This window comes from Sesamum indicum, linkage group LG3, assembly GCF_026168435.1.
Source record: "Sesamum indicum cultivar Baizhima isolate 11 linkage group LG3, ASM2616843v1, whole genome shotgun sequence".
Lineage (NCBI taxonomy): Eukaryota > Viridiplantae > Streptophyta > Magnoliopsida > Lamiales > Pedaliaceae > Sesamum > Sesamum indicum.
Genome location: NC_142659.1, coordinates 1,029,915 through 1,045,425, shown reverse-complemented (window position 1 = coordinate 1,045,425; position 15,511 = coordinate 1,029,915). Strand labels below are relative to the sequence as shown.

General features: G+C 30.3%; 1 protein-coding gene across 1 annotated transcript; it reads right to left on the bottom strand.

The window, feature by feature from the left end:
- Nucleotides 1-7,402: 7,402 nt before the first annotated feature.
- On the bottom strand, nucleotides 7,403-10,184 carry LOC105156921 (inactive beta-amylase 9). The gene is made up of 3 exons (XM_011073183.3): nucleotides 9,727-10,184; nucleotides 8,629-9,111; nucleotides 7,403-8,545 (listed from the first exon to the last, which is right to left on the bottom strand). Exons 1-3 carry the CDS (start codon nucleotides 9,979-9,981, stop codon nucleotides 7,664-7,666), a joined length of 1,620 nt encoding a protein of 539 aa, XP_011071485.1. The 5' UTR covers nucleotides 9,982-10,184; the 3' UTR covers nucleotides 7,403-7,663.
- Nucleotides 10,185-15,511: the final 5,327 nt, after the last annotated feature.

Genomic DNA, 15,511 nt, shown 5'->3' with positions numbered 1-15,511 from the left:
ATTTTTACTATAGTTTTTAAATTAAATAAAACAAATAAATCACTAAGCATATTTCATTAAATAAATTAACTTTGAATATAGATGAATAAAAAAATATATTGATATAATTAATTAAGTAAAGGGTACAAGTAAGGACATATTAGTCAATTTATATCTTGCAGGAAAAAAAGTAAATTTTCGTCCCATAACTTTGGTCTGAATTCATTCTATTTTTCATCTTTGACAATATTAGATTTAATTATTTATCTATGAATTTTTTGCCATTTTGATGATAAAAACTACTAGTCTATCATAATGCTCTAGGTGTAATATAGACAAATATTTCTTCAACAAACCTAGACACTTATATCATTTTAAGCGAGCATTAGCAACTGCGAGATGCAAAACGAATGAATATATATGGACTAAAATTGTTCTTGAAAACTGTGTAGGGGTAAAATTATTCGAAATTATGTCAAATGACTAAAATTCGGTAATTTTAAAAGCTATCGGACTAAAACTAAAACGTATAAATTTAAATAATCAAAATTAATAGCAGATAAATTTAAATGACTAAACAAATAATTTTTCGATATCTTGTATATCAAAAGCAGTTTATATGAGGGCCTCAGCCTTTAATGTATAGTATAGATGATTTCAGAGAGCGGTCAAATTTTAGGTCACGGGTTCGAGTCCCACCAAACGTGTGGGTATTTGTATCACTTTACGTTAGTTATTATAATTTGTTTACAATTATGTTGATGTATTGGTGTAGTCGAGAATACTGTTATTAGTATATTGATGTATTGGTGGAATGGATGTAATGCTCGAAAAAAAAAGAGTTGTTGAAGATTGAAAACAATTATATTTGTGGTGGTAATAATAGATTTTTGAACATTTTAGGGGGGAAGTGAAAGAACATAAAAGGGGAGTTAGTGGTGGTTGTTAATAATTAAAAGCAAATCTTAGGAATTGCTTTTTAGGTGCAAATGTTGGAAAAAGATGAAACCATACCCCCTTTCAATGTTTTTTCTTTTAATGTCATTTTTGGCATTAACTTTTTGAAATTGAGGTTTTTCCCAATTATGGCTATGTTTTCTTGTGTGTGTTGTGTGTGTATTTAACATATTCATAAGCTTTAATTAATTTTTTTTAATTTATTTATCTAACTTCTCACTCCATCACTATTTTTAATAGTTATTAATTTATTTTTTTCACCACATTATTATAAATTTAATATTAATTTGTATATATTTTACTAAGCAATACAGATTTTATAATAATGTTATTCTAAATTATACAAAAAAAATATGCATACACAGAGGGTGTGCCACTGGTAAGTGAAAATTTGTATAAAAATCCTTATTTGTGATAATAAGAGAAAATTTTAATTTAAAGCTGCAGGGAAAGATTATACTTTTAATCCCATAGGATAGGGTGTTCAACGCTTCTAGTCCTTCATTTTACGAAAATTTTAAAATAGTCTCAAAATTGAAAAAATCAAAACATTTAGTCCAATAAATCCTATTAAACAGAGGACTAAATGTGTCAAATTTTTTCATTTTGTAAGCATTCTGAATGTCCCGTAAAACAGCGGACGAAATATTTTGAGATTTTTCAATTTTTGAACCAATTTAAAAGTTTCATAAAATACAGAACGAAAAATGTTGAACCCCCTATCATATGAAACTCTATGTATTATAATTTTGTCAAAGCTGCAGTTATATACAATTACGCTAACTCGATAAATATTAATTATAAAATAGCAACAACTTTAAATATAATTGTTTTACTATCAATTTTCAAAAAAAAAAAAACACATGCTAATAAAATGAAAATTTTTCATAGCTCAAAATATATTTAAATAAACTTAAATATTGATATGTTGATGGAATCCTTATCCACTCACATTTCATCCAAAGGATCAGAAAATTATTTTCTGATTCCTTGGATGAAAATTATTTACCTCCTTTTATTAGTATTTGTGCACTTTTTCGTTTATGACAGATCTATTGGCCTGTTGAGGTGATTGTCTAGTCTTTCATATTGTATTGTACTGATGTAATACCATTTATTTAATAAAATTTATATTTATCGAAAAAAAGAATAAACAATTTTTCTATGAGAATAAATATCAACTTCAATTTATGTTGGAAAATATCCAAATTTATTAAGATAAAGATAAAATACACCTGGAAAATTGGCAATCTACTATAAAGAAAAATAAAATAAAATAAAATTGGACCACATTCTAAAATTATCAAAGATGGGAACATGCAAATGCTCTTATCTGATTATCACACTGCCGTATATCAATTGAACATCAAACTTTATATAGTGTTTGATTTGCGCTGTTTGATAGTCTAATTTTACGGCGGGCTGATTTGAGATTTATCGTAATTATAAATATTTTTTTATTATTTAAAAAATTATAAATATTCGATTGAAAAATTGACGATTGTCTAACAAATACTTTCTCATAACAACCCATTATAAGGGGTATCTAAATGAACATTAATTTAAGTGTTTGTGAATTTTCGAACAATGAGAGAATAATTATAATTATGACAAATTTTAGAGGATCTCGTTGCCATATTTATTTCATATTGACTAAAGACTTATATATTTGGATATTATATAAAAAAATTAAATATTATTTTTTAACAGTAACGCATTTTTAAAACGATATCGTGATATTTTTACTAAAACGGACAGTACCACATGTCGAAGTATTTGATCGATATAAGAAGGTGCTAGTCGTTTTTTTTTTCCTTATTTTTTTATCGGAAAAAAGATTTGATTCGGCTAAACTTTTTTTGGGTGAAATGTAAGTTTTCATTCATCTAAAAATATTTACAGTGTACTCCGGGCATACCCGGAGAGATACAAAAAGCCTACGCTAAAGATTAAGAAACAATCAAATCGTGTGGGAAAAATGTCGAGCCTATACAATATAACCTTGACTGAAACAATATGAAAAATTACATCAAATTTTAAAAATCGAGAATATAATAATCCGATAATGTTAGAATTGCAAGTACAGATATATAAGCAGAGGTGCTTCTCTGTTGTTCACATGATGATGATAAACAGAAGGATGTTGGAAAGAGGACCACGCAATTTCAGGTCATATTTCCTGTCCTTTTCTCACTTATCTCATCTCCTTTCCTTGTACAATTTAAATAAGTGACGTCACCAACTCGTAATCTTTTATTTTTAGATCAAATTAAAAAATATATTTAATATAGAATTATTATATCTAATTTTTTCTAAAATTTGATATAATTAAAAATATTTGTTGTTTGCGAAATGATCGACGTCTCCTGATATTAATATCGGTCCAACAATCGACTCATTACGTTAGTGTTCGTTAGAATTTCATCCAAATTTTAATTGTAATTTTAGAATTTATTTCGAGGGAAAGTATATTTTTGTATTTTCGGAATGATTTATGTATAATTAACATTTAATTAATATTATATATATATGTATCATGCATGTCCATATTTTCAAATTTCTTCATATATTTGATTAACAAACATTAAATTATTAAATAAAATAAATATGGATCTAAAATTGATTTTTTTTTAAAAGTGTATATATAATTATTTATTTATCTGTTTTGTATGTAAATGTGGTGGCCATGTTAGTTGGTGACTCACATCACCTGATGTCTCCCATACCAACTCCAAAATTGTCCCTCGTGATTTCCTCAGATCCATCTGCTTCAGTAAGGAGGCTTTAGCTAAGATTGTAAACTCTTCAAAATTTTATGGTCTAAGATGTATGATTTTTGTGTGAGGTATTGTTTGTTTTAATATTTATGATTCTTATGATTTTATAAATCTTTTAAATTTTTCGTTTACAATAAATGTGAGGTCTGAGCCGACATGAAATGCCCCCAGACAAGAGGTTGGAAACGAGTACATGATCTTGTTCCTATAGAAGGGGCCAGATGATACGGCGTGCATATGGTGCGATCGGTGTCTCTTTGTGTGAGAAATTGTTCGTTTTAATATTTATAAAGTCACGTAATTTTACGAATCACTCAAGCTCCTCGTCTATGTGCGGTTTGAGCCTACATCAAATGCTTCCTGATAAGAAGGCTTGGGACGGGCACATAATCTTATTCCCATAGAAGGGGCCAAATGATGTAACGTGCGTACAGTGCGATTGTTGTCTCGTTGCACGAGTTATTGTTAATTCAAAATAGATTTTAGAGTTAATTACTGTTAGATAGCCTCAAAAAATGTAAAATTACACTGTTCTTCAAAATTCAGCATTTAATCATAACCCCCTTTTTGTTAAGATTTGGACAAGAAATAATGATATTAAGAAAAAAAAAATGCATAAATTTCTAATTTTACCCCCCATTTAATGCTTTCATATAATAAGTATGTACTTATAAAGAAAAAAGTATAATGATATTAGTCTCATTCCATATATATATATATATTATCTTTATCCCTTATAAGAACAAAAAAATATACATAAAAATATTAAAAGAGGAAAAAAATTAAAATTTTATGTATTTTTTTGGAAGAAAGTGTAATTTAGTATTTTCAAAGGGAGTCTAAGTATAATTATTCCTAAATTTTATTATTTTTCATTTAACATATACACAGTATTTACATAAAGATCGTGTTATTTGGTATATTTAAAAAATATACAATATATACATGACATGCATGTATTAAAAAGAACAAAAAGATACAATAAAATTTAAAATAAAAAAAGCAATTCGATATTTGAGTCATAGTACTTGCATTTTGCAAATTAACATATTCACGATATGATATTCTTTACTCTATTGGAGCGTGGAGTCTGGCCTAATATTACATATAGCGAAAATTCTTGTACATTTTTTCCTAGGCGAGTGGATTTATAATTTTTTTAATACCTTCATATGTCTCAATATTTTAATACGTAATAGGTGATTTTTTATTATAATTTAATTAAAAAATCCGCGATATGCCCACGTAATATTTTTGTACTTGGAGTAATATCTTGTAAATTCTAAACTCTCAAAACATATACCAAAATACTTTAATATTTTAAAACACTTTAAATTCATTAAAAATATCAAATATTATTATTACTAAAAACCCATTAATTTCCCCCAATGGATACAAAATAATAAAAATGGGGCCAAAATGTCCAAAGTGCCCCCCTAATTGAAAGCAATCAAATGGGGCCAAAAGGTACAAATGCACCCCCACAATGACAGCAAAAACATTGTAATTAATTAATGGCTTCCCACTTAATAGTGGGAAAAAAAATATTAAATTTTTGTACATAGTACCATCATATCAACCATAGGATTTTAGTGGCTGGTGGGCACTTATGTCTTTTTTTATTTATTTATTTTTATTTTTAAAAAATAAAATAAAAACACTCTTTTAAAGCAAGCAAAGGGCATGATTAGATGGACAAGTAATTTTATTTTAATCAATTGTGTTTTTGTTGTTGGTTTTAAAATTAATGAGTTGTGAGGGTCCTAATTGCCCATATGATTAGATTCACTTTCCATGTTAGGGCACCTTCAAGGAATATGATTTTAGTTGTGAAGTCGGTAAAATTATATTTTTAGTCTTATAGGATAAGGGTTCAACACATCTAGTTTTATGTTTTACGAAAATTTTAAAATAGTCCCGAAATCAAGAAAAATCGACACATTAAAACATCTGCTATATGGGATTTTTAAAATTATCATAAAATTGAGAAAATTAGGCACATTTAATCCTTTGCTTTACGGGATTTTTATGATACTAAATATGTCGAGTTTTTTCAATTTTGGGACTATTTTGAAAATTTCGTAAAGTATAGGACTAAAAGTGTCGAACTCTCATTTCTTATAGGACTAAAAGTATAATTCGCATCTGAATTATGTGTAGATGGGAGCATTTAGGCCCTTCGTCTGATCTCAGGTTGTGAGCTGAATCAGCAGTTCTGTATGCACAATCACTGATAAAGCAACGACACTAGTTATATATAGACTTCAGTTATAATATTTCAACTTAATAAGATCGTTATAAAAAAACAATTTCGAGAGGATAAAGTGATATACCTGTCTTTTGATGGCTATGTATATTTATTTATAGAAATGGCCAAAATGTACAACCCAAAATAGACTATCAATCCGGAGATGAGCAAACAGTTAAATCCAATAAAAAAGACACAAATCTTTGAAGTATTAAGCTATTTTGAGGGTATTTGAATAAATTTTTTGTAGCTTATATAATCAATATAATATATATATATATTTTTTATTTTTTAGAGGAAAAAGGGAAGGAATTAATTAAGTAATAGAGTGGCTGGGGCAGCACTCGTGGTTTTGTGGGGCTTTTGAGTAATTTTTAATTATTTTGTCAGCACATCCACATTTATTTTTTAATGTTATTTTTCAAAAGGGTAATCATTAACTTTTAACTTCACTGTTGATGAGGTGTTTAGTATCTGTATTTTAAAATACTTACAACCCATTAATAAAAAATTTCCGTTTATACTTATTCGATTTCATTAGAGTGTAGACGAAAAATATTGATATTGTCAGCAAAAAAAATTAATTTTTCACTGATTTAACATTTTCATCTAATATTTTTTATTCATTTCTTTAATTAATATTAACAAATTTGGTGAATTTGACTAATAAAGAGATCTATTTGTTCGATGGAAATAAACGTTATGGGTATTAAATATAATTTTTGAAATTATAAAAAATTTATGTGTAATTATATCAAATCTCAAGAAAGAGCAGTGTATTATTTCAATATAATATTATATAAGTTTTAATTTAGATAATATTTCATCTTAGTGAAACATGAATAAGTAGTAGGTCAACAGAACTTCTACAGTATACCCTTTTATTGGGCTGAAGTTTAAGTGGGCTTGAATCAAATATGTACTTATCACTATGATCAATTATCAGTGTTTTTTTTTATTTTTAGAACTGAACAATTTCATTACCATGAAATATCAGCCATTACAAGGGGAGTAATTGCAGGAGGGACAACAGATTCACCCTCTAACATGTTTTAGACATATTCTTTCTTTCTTTCTTTTTTAATATATCTTACAAATTCAGGGGTTATAAAATTTTAAAATTTCCTAAAATTAATTTTTTAAAATAAAGTTAGTATCACCCAATTCATTTTAGTTTTTACATCATTTCTATTTTAGTATTATGCTTAGTTTTTTTTTTGTCCTTTCAATATCTACATCTAACATTATTACAAAGAGGAACATGTACTTTTATAAATTACACATATAATACATACGATTCATATGTACATGTGTTTCATATATTTCATATATAAATTATTGAATATCTGCGTCGGCGTCTTAAAATTCTTAAGAATTACATGTTACTAATCAGTATCATATCGTGTTTGTGTCGCTGTATTTGTGTCTAATGCACCATAGCTGCAGTACAAATGAAAGAAGATACTTTCCACCATTGCATGATTACAGCTCTACTGCTCCAAAGGTCACATTATTTCTCTAGCTTAGTTTACAGTAATAGCGTGAACGAGTACACGATACGGTCTGCAGAATAACCTTGATGAGTAACTCTTGTCCATTTTGCCTTAGTAGTACGTCGACGGTCTGCAGAAGACGATCCACGATTCGCTTATGTCCGTTTGGGCTTAGTGGTATATTTACATCATGAATCAATGACTCACTCTTAAGCAGTTTGCATATGGAGATTTGAATCTGGAAGGGATTCAACAGTGTCTCCGTGATTCACTGGTAGACTGTCTAAACGTTGAGTCGGTTGGTTTAGGCTGCGGATGAACTGAGCGAATGAAGGGAAATGGTCAGGAGAAAAGAAGTAAGCTCCCATTCGTTGGTATGTGAACAAGTCCACCGTTGCATTCTTGTCCAGCAAGTTATTCTTGATCTGCTCGAAACCCCTGGAAACACCAGAAACCGACGTGTTTTGGCCCGACACCTCCACTCCGTACTTTAGGCAAGAAGATGTTATTTGTGCGAATAATGATTCCGGGCTCGAGTGAGATTCAAGTGGCTCGTGCTCGTCTGAGAGGTCCATCCCAGGAAGTATCATTTTGCAGGAATTGTTGGAGAAGATTTCAGCAATGTCCTTGTAACCGTCTCGGTTGGCCGTGTTGTAGAACCCTGCCATTAACTCAGATGGGTGGGAACGGGTTAGGTACCATGAGTGCACCAGAGGGACTTTACCAGAGACTGAAATAGGGGCGTCTTTGAAGGTTGAGGCAGCAAGCGACAAGATGCGATGTCCGTGAGATATCAGCTGACTTGAATACCAAGAGAGGAAAAAGTCACCATACGAGGTCTCCCAAGATCCACCATTTTCCATGAAGAAGCCGCTGGAGATTGGATTCTGGTCATAGCCTGGAGCATCATGGGGGCCGGCAAGTCCCCACAGAGGATTTTCATGCTTTTCTGCGTGCTTCTTAAGATTGGCAAGCATATATTTGCCATAACATTGGAATTCTCCAGCTCCATGACAACCGTTGCTTTTGGCCGGACGGTGGTTAGACGGATATCGAAGCTCACCGTCTGGTCCAAGACCAACTGATATGCCCTGTAACAAACAAAAAGACAAAGATAAAATCAGCAAACTTGAACGGTTATTTGTAGTCTGCCCACAGATCCAAATAACCTTACCGTGATTGTCGAGCCCATGAAAGGTGAAAATGCAGATTTGAAGCTCTCACAGAAATCTTTGTACACTTCAACCGGAGTCTTTCCGTCCAACACAGGAACATCATCCACAGCTAATGATAGACAATCTTTGTAGTGCTGTCCCGACCGATCTGTAAAGAAAATATCCGGTTTCTCTTTGCCAATCCGAGAAACCCATTCTGGAAGTGGAATCTTGCATTCTTTAGATGCATGGAAACAGAGGGATACATGAAGCTTAAGCCCCAATTTTCGGACCATTTCTGCAACAGCAAGGTAGCCTGTCCACTGGTACTTTCCCCGTACTTCCCTTTCAGCTATTCCCCACCATACCGGGAGCTCCACGCCTTCTACCCCTAATAATTTCAAGGCCTTCAGCCCTGCAGCAATTGCTCGTTCTTGGTTCATTGTATGCATCTTGGAGACAGTATCAAGTGGGAGACCGACGTATAACTCAACACCATCAACCTGAAATCGGAGGCAAAAAGAGTATATATATCTCTTCATCAATACTTAAACACAGAAAACCGTCTCAGAAATAGGCATTTTATACATCTACCAAGTGAAGAGGAGAGCCAAAAATACCATGATGGATGTCATCCAGGTGTAGAGCAAAGCCACATCAAATCTTGACTATGTTTATTATCAACTTTTAAGCGCTCGAATAAGACATACAATCAAATAGAACCATTCATAACGGGTTTAATGCAATTTACCTCCTTATAAATTACCCCAATGAAAAAAAGTAAAATACCAATTACCTCCTTGTCTAAGAAGTTAAATAGCTTCATTTTAAAAGACTAGGAAGGTATTTTTGCTTTTTCTTTTGTTTCTTTCTAAGGGTAATTTGCTGACGTCCAATATGACAGGCGTTGCTCGCATTTTTCCCATAACTTTACTTCCATGACGAGTATATATCAAAGCAATCCCCTCAAGAACACAAAATGTAAGAGAAAATTCAACCATAACCAGCACAACAATGAAAAATTACCAAACATTTCATATATCATACAGAAAAAAACAGCACATATTTCCATTTTTCTCCAATTTGCATGCAACTAGGAAAAAAAAGAAAGAACTTACAGGCTTTTTTATTGTAATCTTTGAAGCTTTCTTAGAAATTTCAGCAGCTTCAATGGCGGAGGCTCTGAGAGTAAAACCAAAAGCAGACTTCAAAGGCCACGCCAAGCGTTGATTTTTACCAAAATTGCATCCCTTCGAGCTATTGTTCTTCAAATTACAGACCTTAGCATTCAGATTCTGCCCAAAACTAAAGAACCCCACATCACCATTTCTTCCTAGATTCACCTGGGAGCTTCCGGTAAATGAAATGTCCATTTTCACGGAAGCCCAGATGATCAAAAACAATATACGCGCAAACGATATCAAATCTCTTACGGTATTTAGGTTTCAAGAAAAGGGATGGAGTTTGGGCAGAGGTTTTCTTGCTTGATTTTGATTTCGAGTAACGTTGAAATGGGGAAAAGGGTTTGCGAAATCTGTATGAGAAATTGAGAGAAACGGAGGAAATTGTGGGGACTTTGCGTGTGAATTTATAGAGAAATGAAATGGAAATGGTTGAATGGTGTTGGAGGGGGGACGAAGAATTGGACGCGACACGTGGCGTTATTTGAGTGGTCCAAACGCTTTACTTTAATTTACACCTACTAATCATTCGAGAACAAAAAATATATTTTTATTTGTTAATAATTTTAAATTTTAACATTTTTGTGATATTTAAAAAATTAAATTTTAGTGGCTCGAGAATAAGAAAAATGGATTATAACTGTTTTTTTTTTTGGATAACGTGGAGCGTTAAAATCGTTCTTGAATTTGTTCTTAAAAAGGTAGAAAAATAAGACTAATTCTATTTTTGTCTTATATTAAATAAAGACTAATATGTATAAAAATAAGTTGGTCTAAATAGACCAAAGTGATTCAAAAAGAAGAAATAAACGACAGGCCCGTAACATTTTAAGAGGCTCAAAGGGACCTATTAGACTGCCCTGGCGGATGTCCCCAGAACAAATTGGCAAATGAAGGAGGCCCAAGACAAATTTCTACTCGGATCCTGATCAAAACCCAACAAACTATTCAGTCCAAAAGGCCTGCATGGCAGACCACATTTTATTATGGCATCCAATTGGCTTAGATGTTAGTAGCCACCTTGGACCCACATCAGCCCTAGTAAGGAATGACTCCCTAGCGGCTAGGATTCTCTGGTGGTTAGAAGTTCTCGCTGATGAAGGGTTCTCCCAACTTAGAGAGAGATAATCATTCAACAATAAAATTAACAAAAGATAAGAACAAGTTATAACTTATCCAAACAACCTTTATCCACTTTTTCCGCAAATGGAGAAAACGTGCATAGTCCTATCTAAGAGGGCATCCCTATATAAATACAGATTTACTCTTTCATACTGAAGACACTATATGAGACCTTCCTAAAATCTTTCTCACTTAAGACACTTCTTGGGTGCAGATAGAAAAAGAAAATGTATGATCATGAGAAGCTTTTGATATATTTTTATTTATCTTATATTAATAAATAAATCGCTCTATTAATTAAAAATTATCTAATTTATTAAAATAGATACAAAAAGTGAATAAAAACTTATATTTATCATTAATTTACTCATTACTTATTTGTTGCAGGTCAAATAATTTTTTTTTATCAATTATCTTGTACATCTTTACACATTAATGCATGTGAGATATATCTTTACAATTATAAGAGTAGTTTGATATAAAAATTTCTTTCACCTATAATAAATCGTAATAAATCAATTAAGAATAAATAGGAGTTTCATTCAATTCTTTTTCTAATAGCATAATTTTTCAAACAATAAAAATTTTATATGCTTTTCATTGTAATTGTTCATTAAAATAAAACCAAATAAAGCCATAATTTTGGATATAAATGATATTTTCTTGGGATAACAAAACGTGGAAACACAGCTGACATGTAAAAAAGAAATAATAAAAATTTGCCAATTTTTAGGCATTTTGGTATTAATTATGATGAGACCTAAAGAGTGACCTGACACGTGGCAGAAGCCCACATGCAAGATGACTGGTTGCTGACTCACTTTGAAGACCTCAAATTCTGTGCATAGAATTATTTGAGGAAATGGAATTAATATTTTTAGAATTTAAGCAAATGGAATATTATAAACCTCAAATCTATCAGAATCTGAGCTGTCAATGATTGTGGATAAGGTTTTATACTATTTATGTGACGTGTCATTGCTTATAATTGAATTTTTTTAATTATATTTTTAAGTTATTTTGGCATTGAATTATTTGATAGTGTTTATTGTAAAATTATGAAAATATTTTTTGCACTTACTATCGATGCAAATAATTTGATTTTTAGGCCGTACAATATTGAAAATGTGAAAGATCAACATTTTCGTATCAAACTCTTCCTTAGGAGAATTTGGATTGAATTAAATTTGATGTAATTAAATATCATCAATACATATGAAGTTTTTTCTATGAAAAATCTTTGACGTATAATTAGTCATCAATAGATTTCAGTGGAAGAACATGTCTAAAGTCGATATTTTTCAGATAATTTATATTTTCAAAACGCATCAGACATCTTAAGATTATTGTTCGATAATTTTTAATTATTTTTATTGATATATATATATATATGCATATGTATATCTGACTCCGGTATCGCCCAATTAAATTTGACTTCCCCATTCTTGCCTCAATTCTTTATTTCCAAATTTGAATTTTGATCAAAATAAATATTTTTATAGAACAAGAAAAACATAAAAGTAATATAGATCATGAAAAATGCATATTCCAAGAAATGCATGCATTTCTTTTTTCTTTTCTTTTGTCAAAAAATAATTATATAGTTTTGTCACTATTAGACGACATCTCATGACATTTGGCAACACCGCAATACCACATCATTTAGATTGTGATTCTGACCGCTATCCACTCTGGGTATCAAATGATTCTTATACATCAGATCTCTCAATCAATCACAGGGACAAACAAACACTTAGTCGAACTAATCAGTGTCAAAATGGTTAGAAGTTGAATGGATATGTGTGGTGCAGAATGGTTCCCAACTAAGCAAATTGTCTTTACATACTATGAGAGGAGGAAACATGTATGTATGAGTGGCCTTCCCCTTTGGCTTTATATGTGCCCTTACCTCTCCCATTAACATGTGAGTGTAGATATAAAAGTTGCCCAATTTCATAATCACTTTGTCACATTATGTTTTTTTTTCTTCTCAAATTTGGTATAATTATAAGAGTAAATTATAATAAATTTTCGTGTTGTTTGAAAGATTATAAATACCTTTGTAAAATGAACGTCGTCTAACTAATATCCACCTACAATGAATTGTCATGGTGGGGTATTCGTTAGACAATTGTTAATACCATAGGATATTTATAATTTTTCAAATAATAAAAGTGTAACTGTAATTACGGCAAACCTCAAATAAGCCCGTTGTAATATTCTTTAATTATAATATCTTCTTGTTGTTTGAAAAATTATAAATACTATCCCATTATTTTAACGTCTGTCTAACAACGAGCCTATTATGTTAGCTTCCGTTAGGCTTCTATCCAATTTTTATGATGAACTGATCAAAATATCCTTTTAAATTATTTATGGATTGATATACTCATAGGTTATTTATTTTACTCATCCTCATTTTTTTTTTAAAAACAATCAATAAATGTAAAGTAGTAATTTCAAGCTCACCATCTAGAGACTATAATTATTATTCGTTAGCTAATTTCTATTTTACTCCTCTATACTTTTTTAAAATTACTAAATCCTCCCCTCCCCCTGTATTTTAGAAATAGTTGAACCCCCTGTGTTTTGATAAATTTAGCAAAAAATCTCCCTTTTGTTAGAAACTAATGGAAGACAGGATGCACGCGCCTAAAGTGGGATTGTGCTTCATTTCTTGCGTACTTTAATTGACTAAAATGCCCCTATATTGTATCTAAAATTACAGTGGTTAGATTGACTTTTTAAAAATTTCTTTTTGCATTTCATTTCTTCTAAAAATACAAATTCTTTTATCCTTAAATATATTTATATTAAATATCAAAATACAAAGTCTAAAAAATAAAAATTTACTAAATTTTATTTTTGAAATTTAGATAACCAGATTAATATAAACAAAATTATAATAATTATAAGCTATAGATAAATTTAAATATAATAATTATTATAATTATATAAAATTATTTTTAATTAATTAAAATATATATTTAATTATTATAATTATCTAAAAAAAATATTCTTAATTAATTAAAATATATTTCATTAATATAATTAAAAATTCAAAAGAATTGGGGGCCACGGCAATGGCCGCTGGCCCCGCACAGAAGGGCGACGGCGTTGTTGTCGCCCACTTTTTTTATTTGGGCGACGTCGCCATCGCCCCCGTTTGCAGAGACGTGGGGGTTGGTACAAGTGGCGGGAGAGCGGGCAGGTGGGGGCGGGGGTGATTGGAGAGGGGTAGGCAGGCGGGGGGTGGGAGTTACTTTTGTTATTTTTTTCCAAATAATTTTTTATAATATATATTTTTAATTAATAAAATTTGAATCATTGTTTTATTTTTATAAATTTAAGATCCAACAGGTAAAATTAATTGAGTAGATCTAACGGTTCTAATAGAATCAATACAGATCCAATTGTTACTAAAATAAAAAATAATATATATAAAGTAAGGGTAATATGGTTAATTTGAAAAAAAGTTAACGTCATTAGTTAGATTTAATGGAAAGGGGCGATTGAGCTACATTTAAAAAAATAGAAAGGAGTTTTTTTTTTCTATTTTTAAAACATAGGGGGATTTTAGCAGATGTTTTAAAAACACAAGGGGATTTTATGCATCTTAGCCATTATCCATTTAAGTGTGATATTCGTAATTTTTTAAATAACAATAGAATATTCAGGATTATGCTAAATCGCAGGATAAATAACTGTATTGTATTCTTATATTTGTAAGTATTATTCATAAATTCAAATGTTTGTGTGTGTATATTTCTTTTAAATTATGACATAGAATTTGTTGGTGAGACTTGACCTAGTTAGATCCATGCATGTTATGTTACCACACTTGGCTAAATTTGAAAATGATGTATGTATACTATTTATTAAGTGTGAGAGAGCTAGTGTGGTAATTTTCAGTTTGCTACAATACCTTCAAACTATGGATGGCAATGGGACCAGCCCCAATTTGGAGTTCATATTTACAAGTTTTATAGCAAAACTTAAATAGGTTCTCATGTCCAGCCACACTCGCTCGCCCCGTTGCCATCCTTACATAAAATATACTTATTTTTGCATTAAATTAGCATTTCTTTAAATTGTTCTATCAGTAATTTTTGTATTCAAGCACATATAAAATAATAAAATATATTTTAAAAAAATTCATGAGTTTTGATAAGTTCTTTATTGTGTTTTTTTTTTTAATTCTCTTCTATAAAATTTAAATAAAATAATTTTAAATTATACATACAAATGGAATTTGTTCCCACAGCTAATTATATAAATTATAGAAATTAAGAATAAGTATAGTTACACCTCCTAACTCAAAGGCCTATTTACAAATTATTTCTATCTTTTAAATAATTACATATACACCCGTCAAAAATATCAACATCTTTTTCATGAACTACCCCTGCTTTTTAAAAGTTTACACACAATTCAAAAAATATCTATATCATTACACAAACTACAACTGCTTTTCAAATTATCAGAGATGGTTTTGTATAATTATACAAAAATCAAGGATCATTTATGTAAAAGTAGTTATCCCTAAAAAATTAAGGCTCGAACTCAAAATGGTGGTAGACCACAATTAAAAATGAATCCC

Coding starts and splice junctions, on each gene's coding strand:
- LOC105156921 (XM_011073183.3), bottom strand. CDS start 9,981: ATGGACATTTCATTTACCGGAAGCTCCCAGGTGAATCTAGGAAGAAAT. Junction 9,112..9,726: donor AGATTACAATAAAAAAGCCT/GTAAGTTCTTTC, acceptor CTCCGATTTCAG/GTTGATGGTGTTGAGTTATA. Junction 8,546..8,628: donor TCATGGGCTCGACAATCACG/GTAAGGTTATTT, acceptor TGTTTGTTACAG/GGCATATCAGTTGGTCTTGG.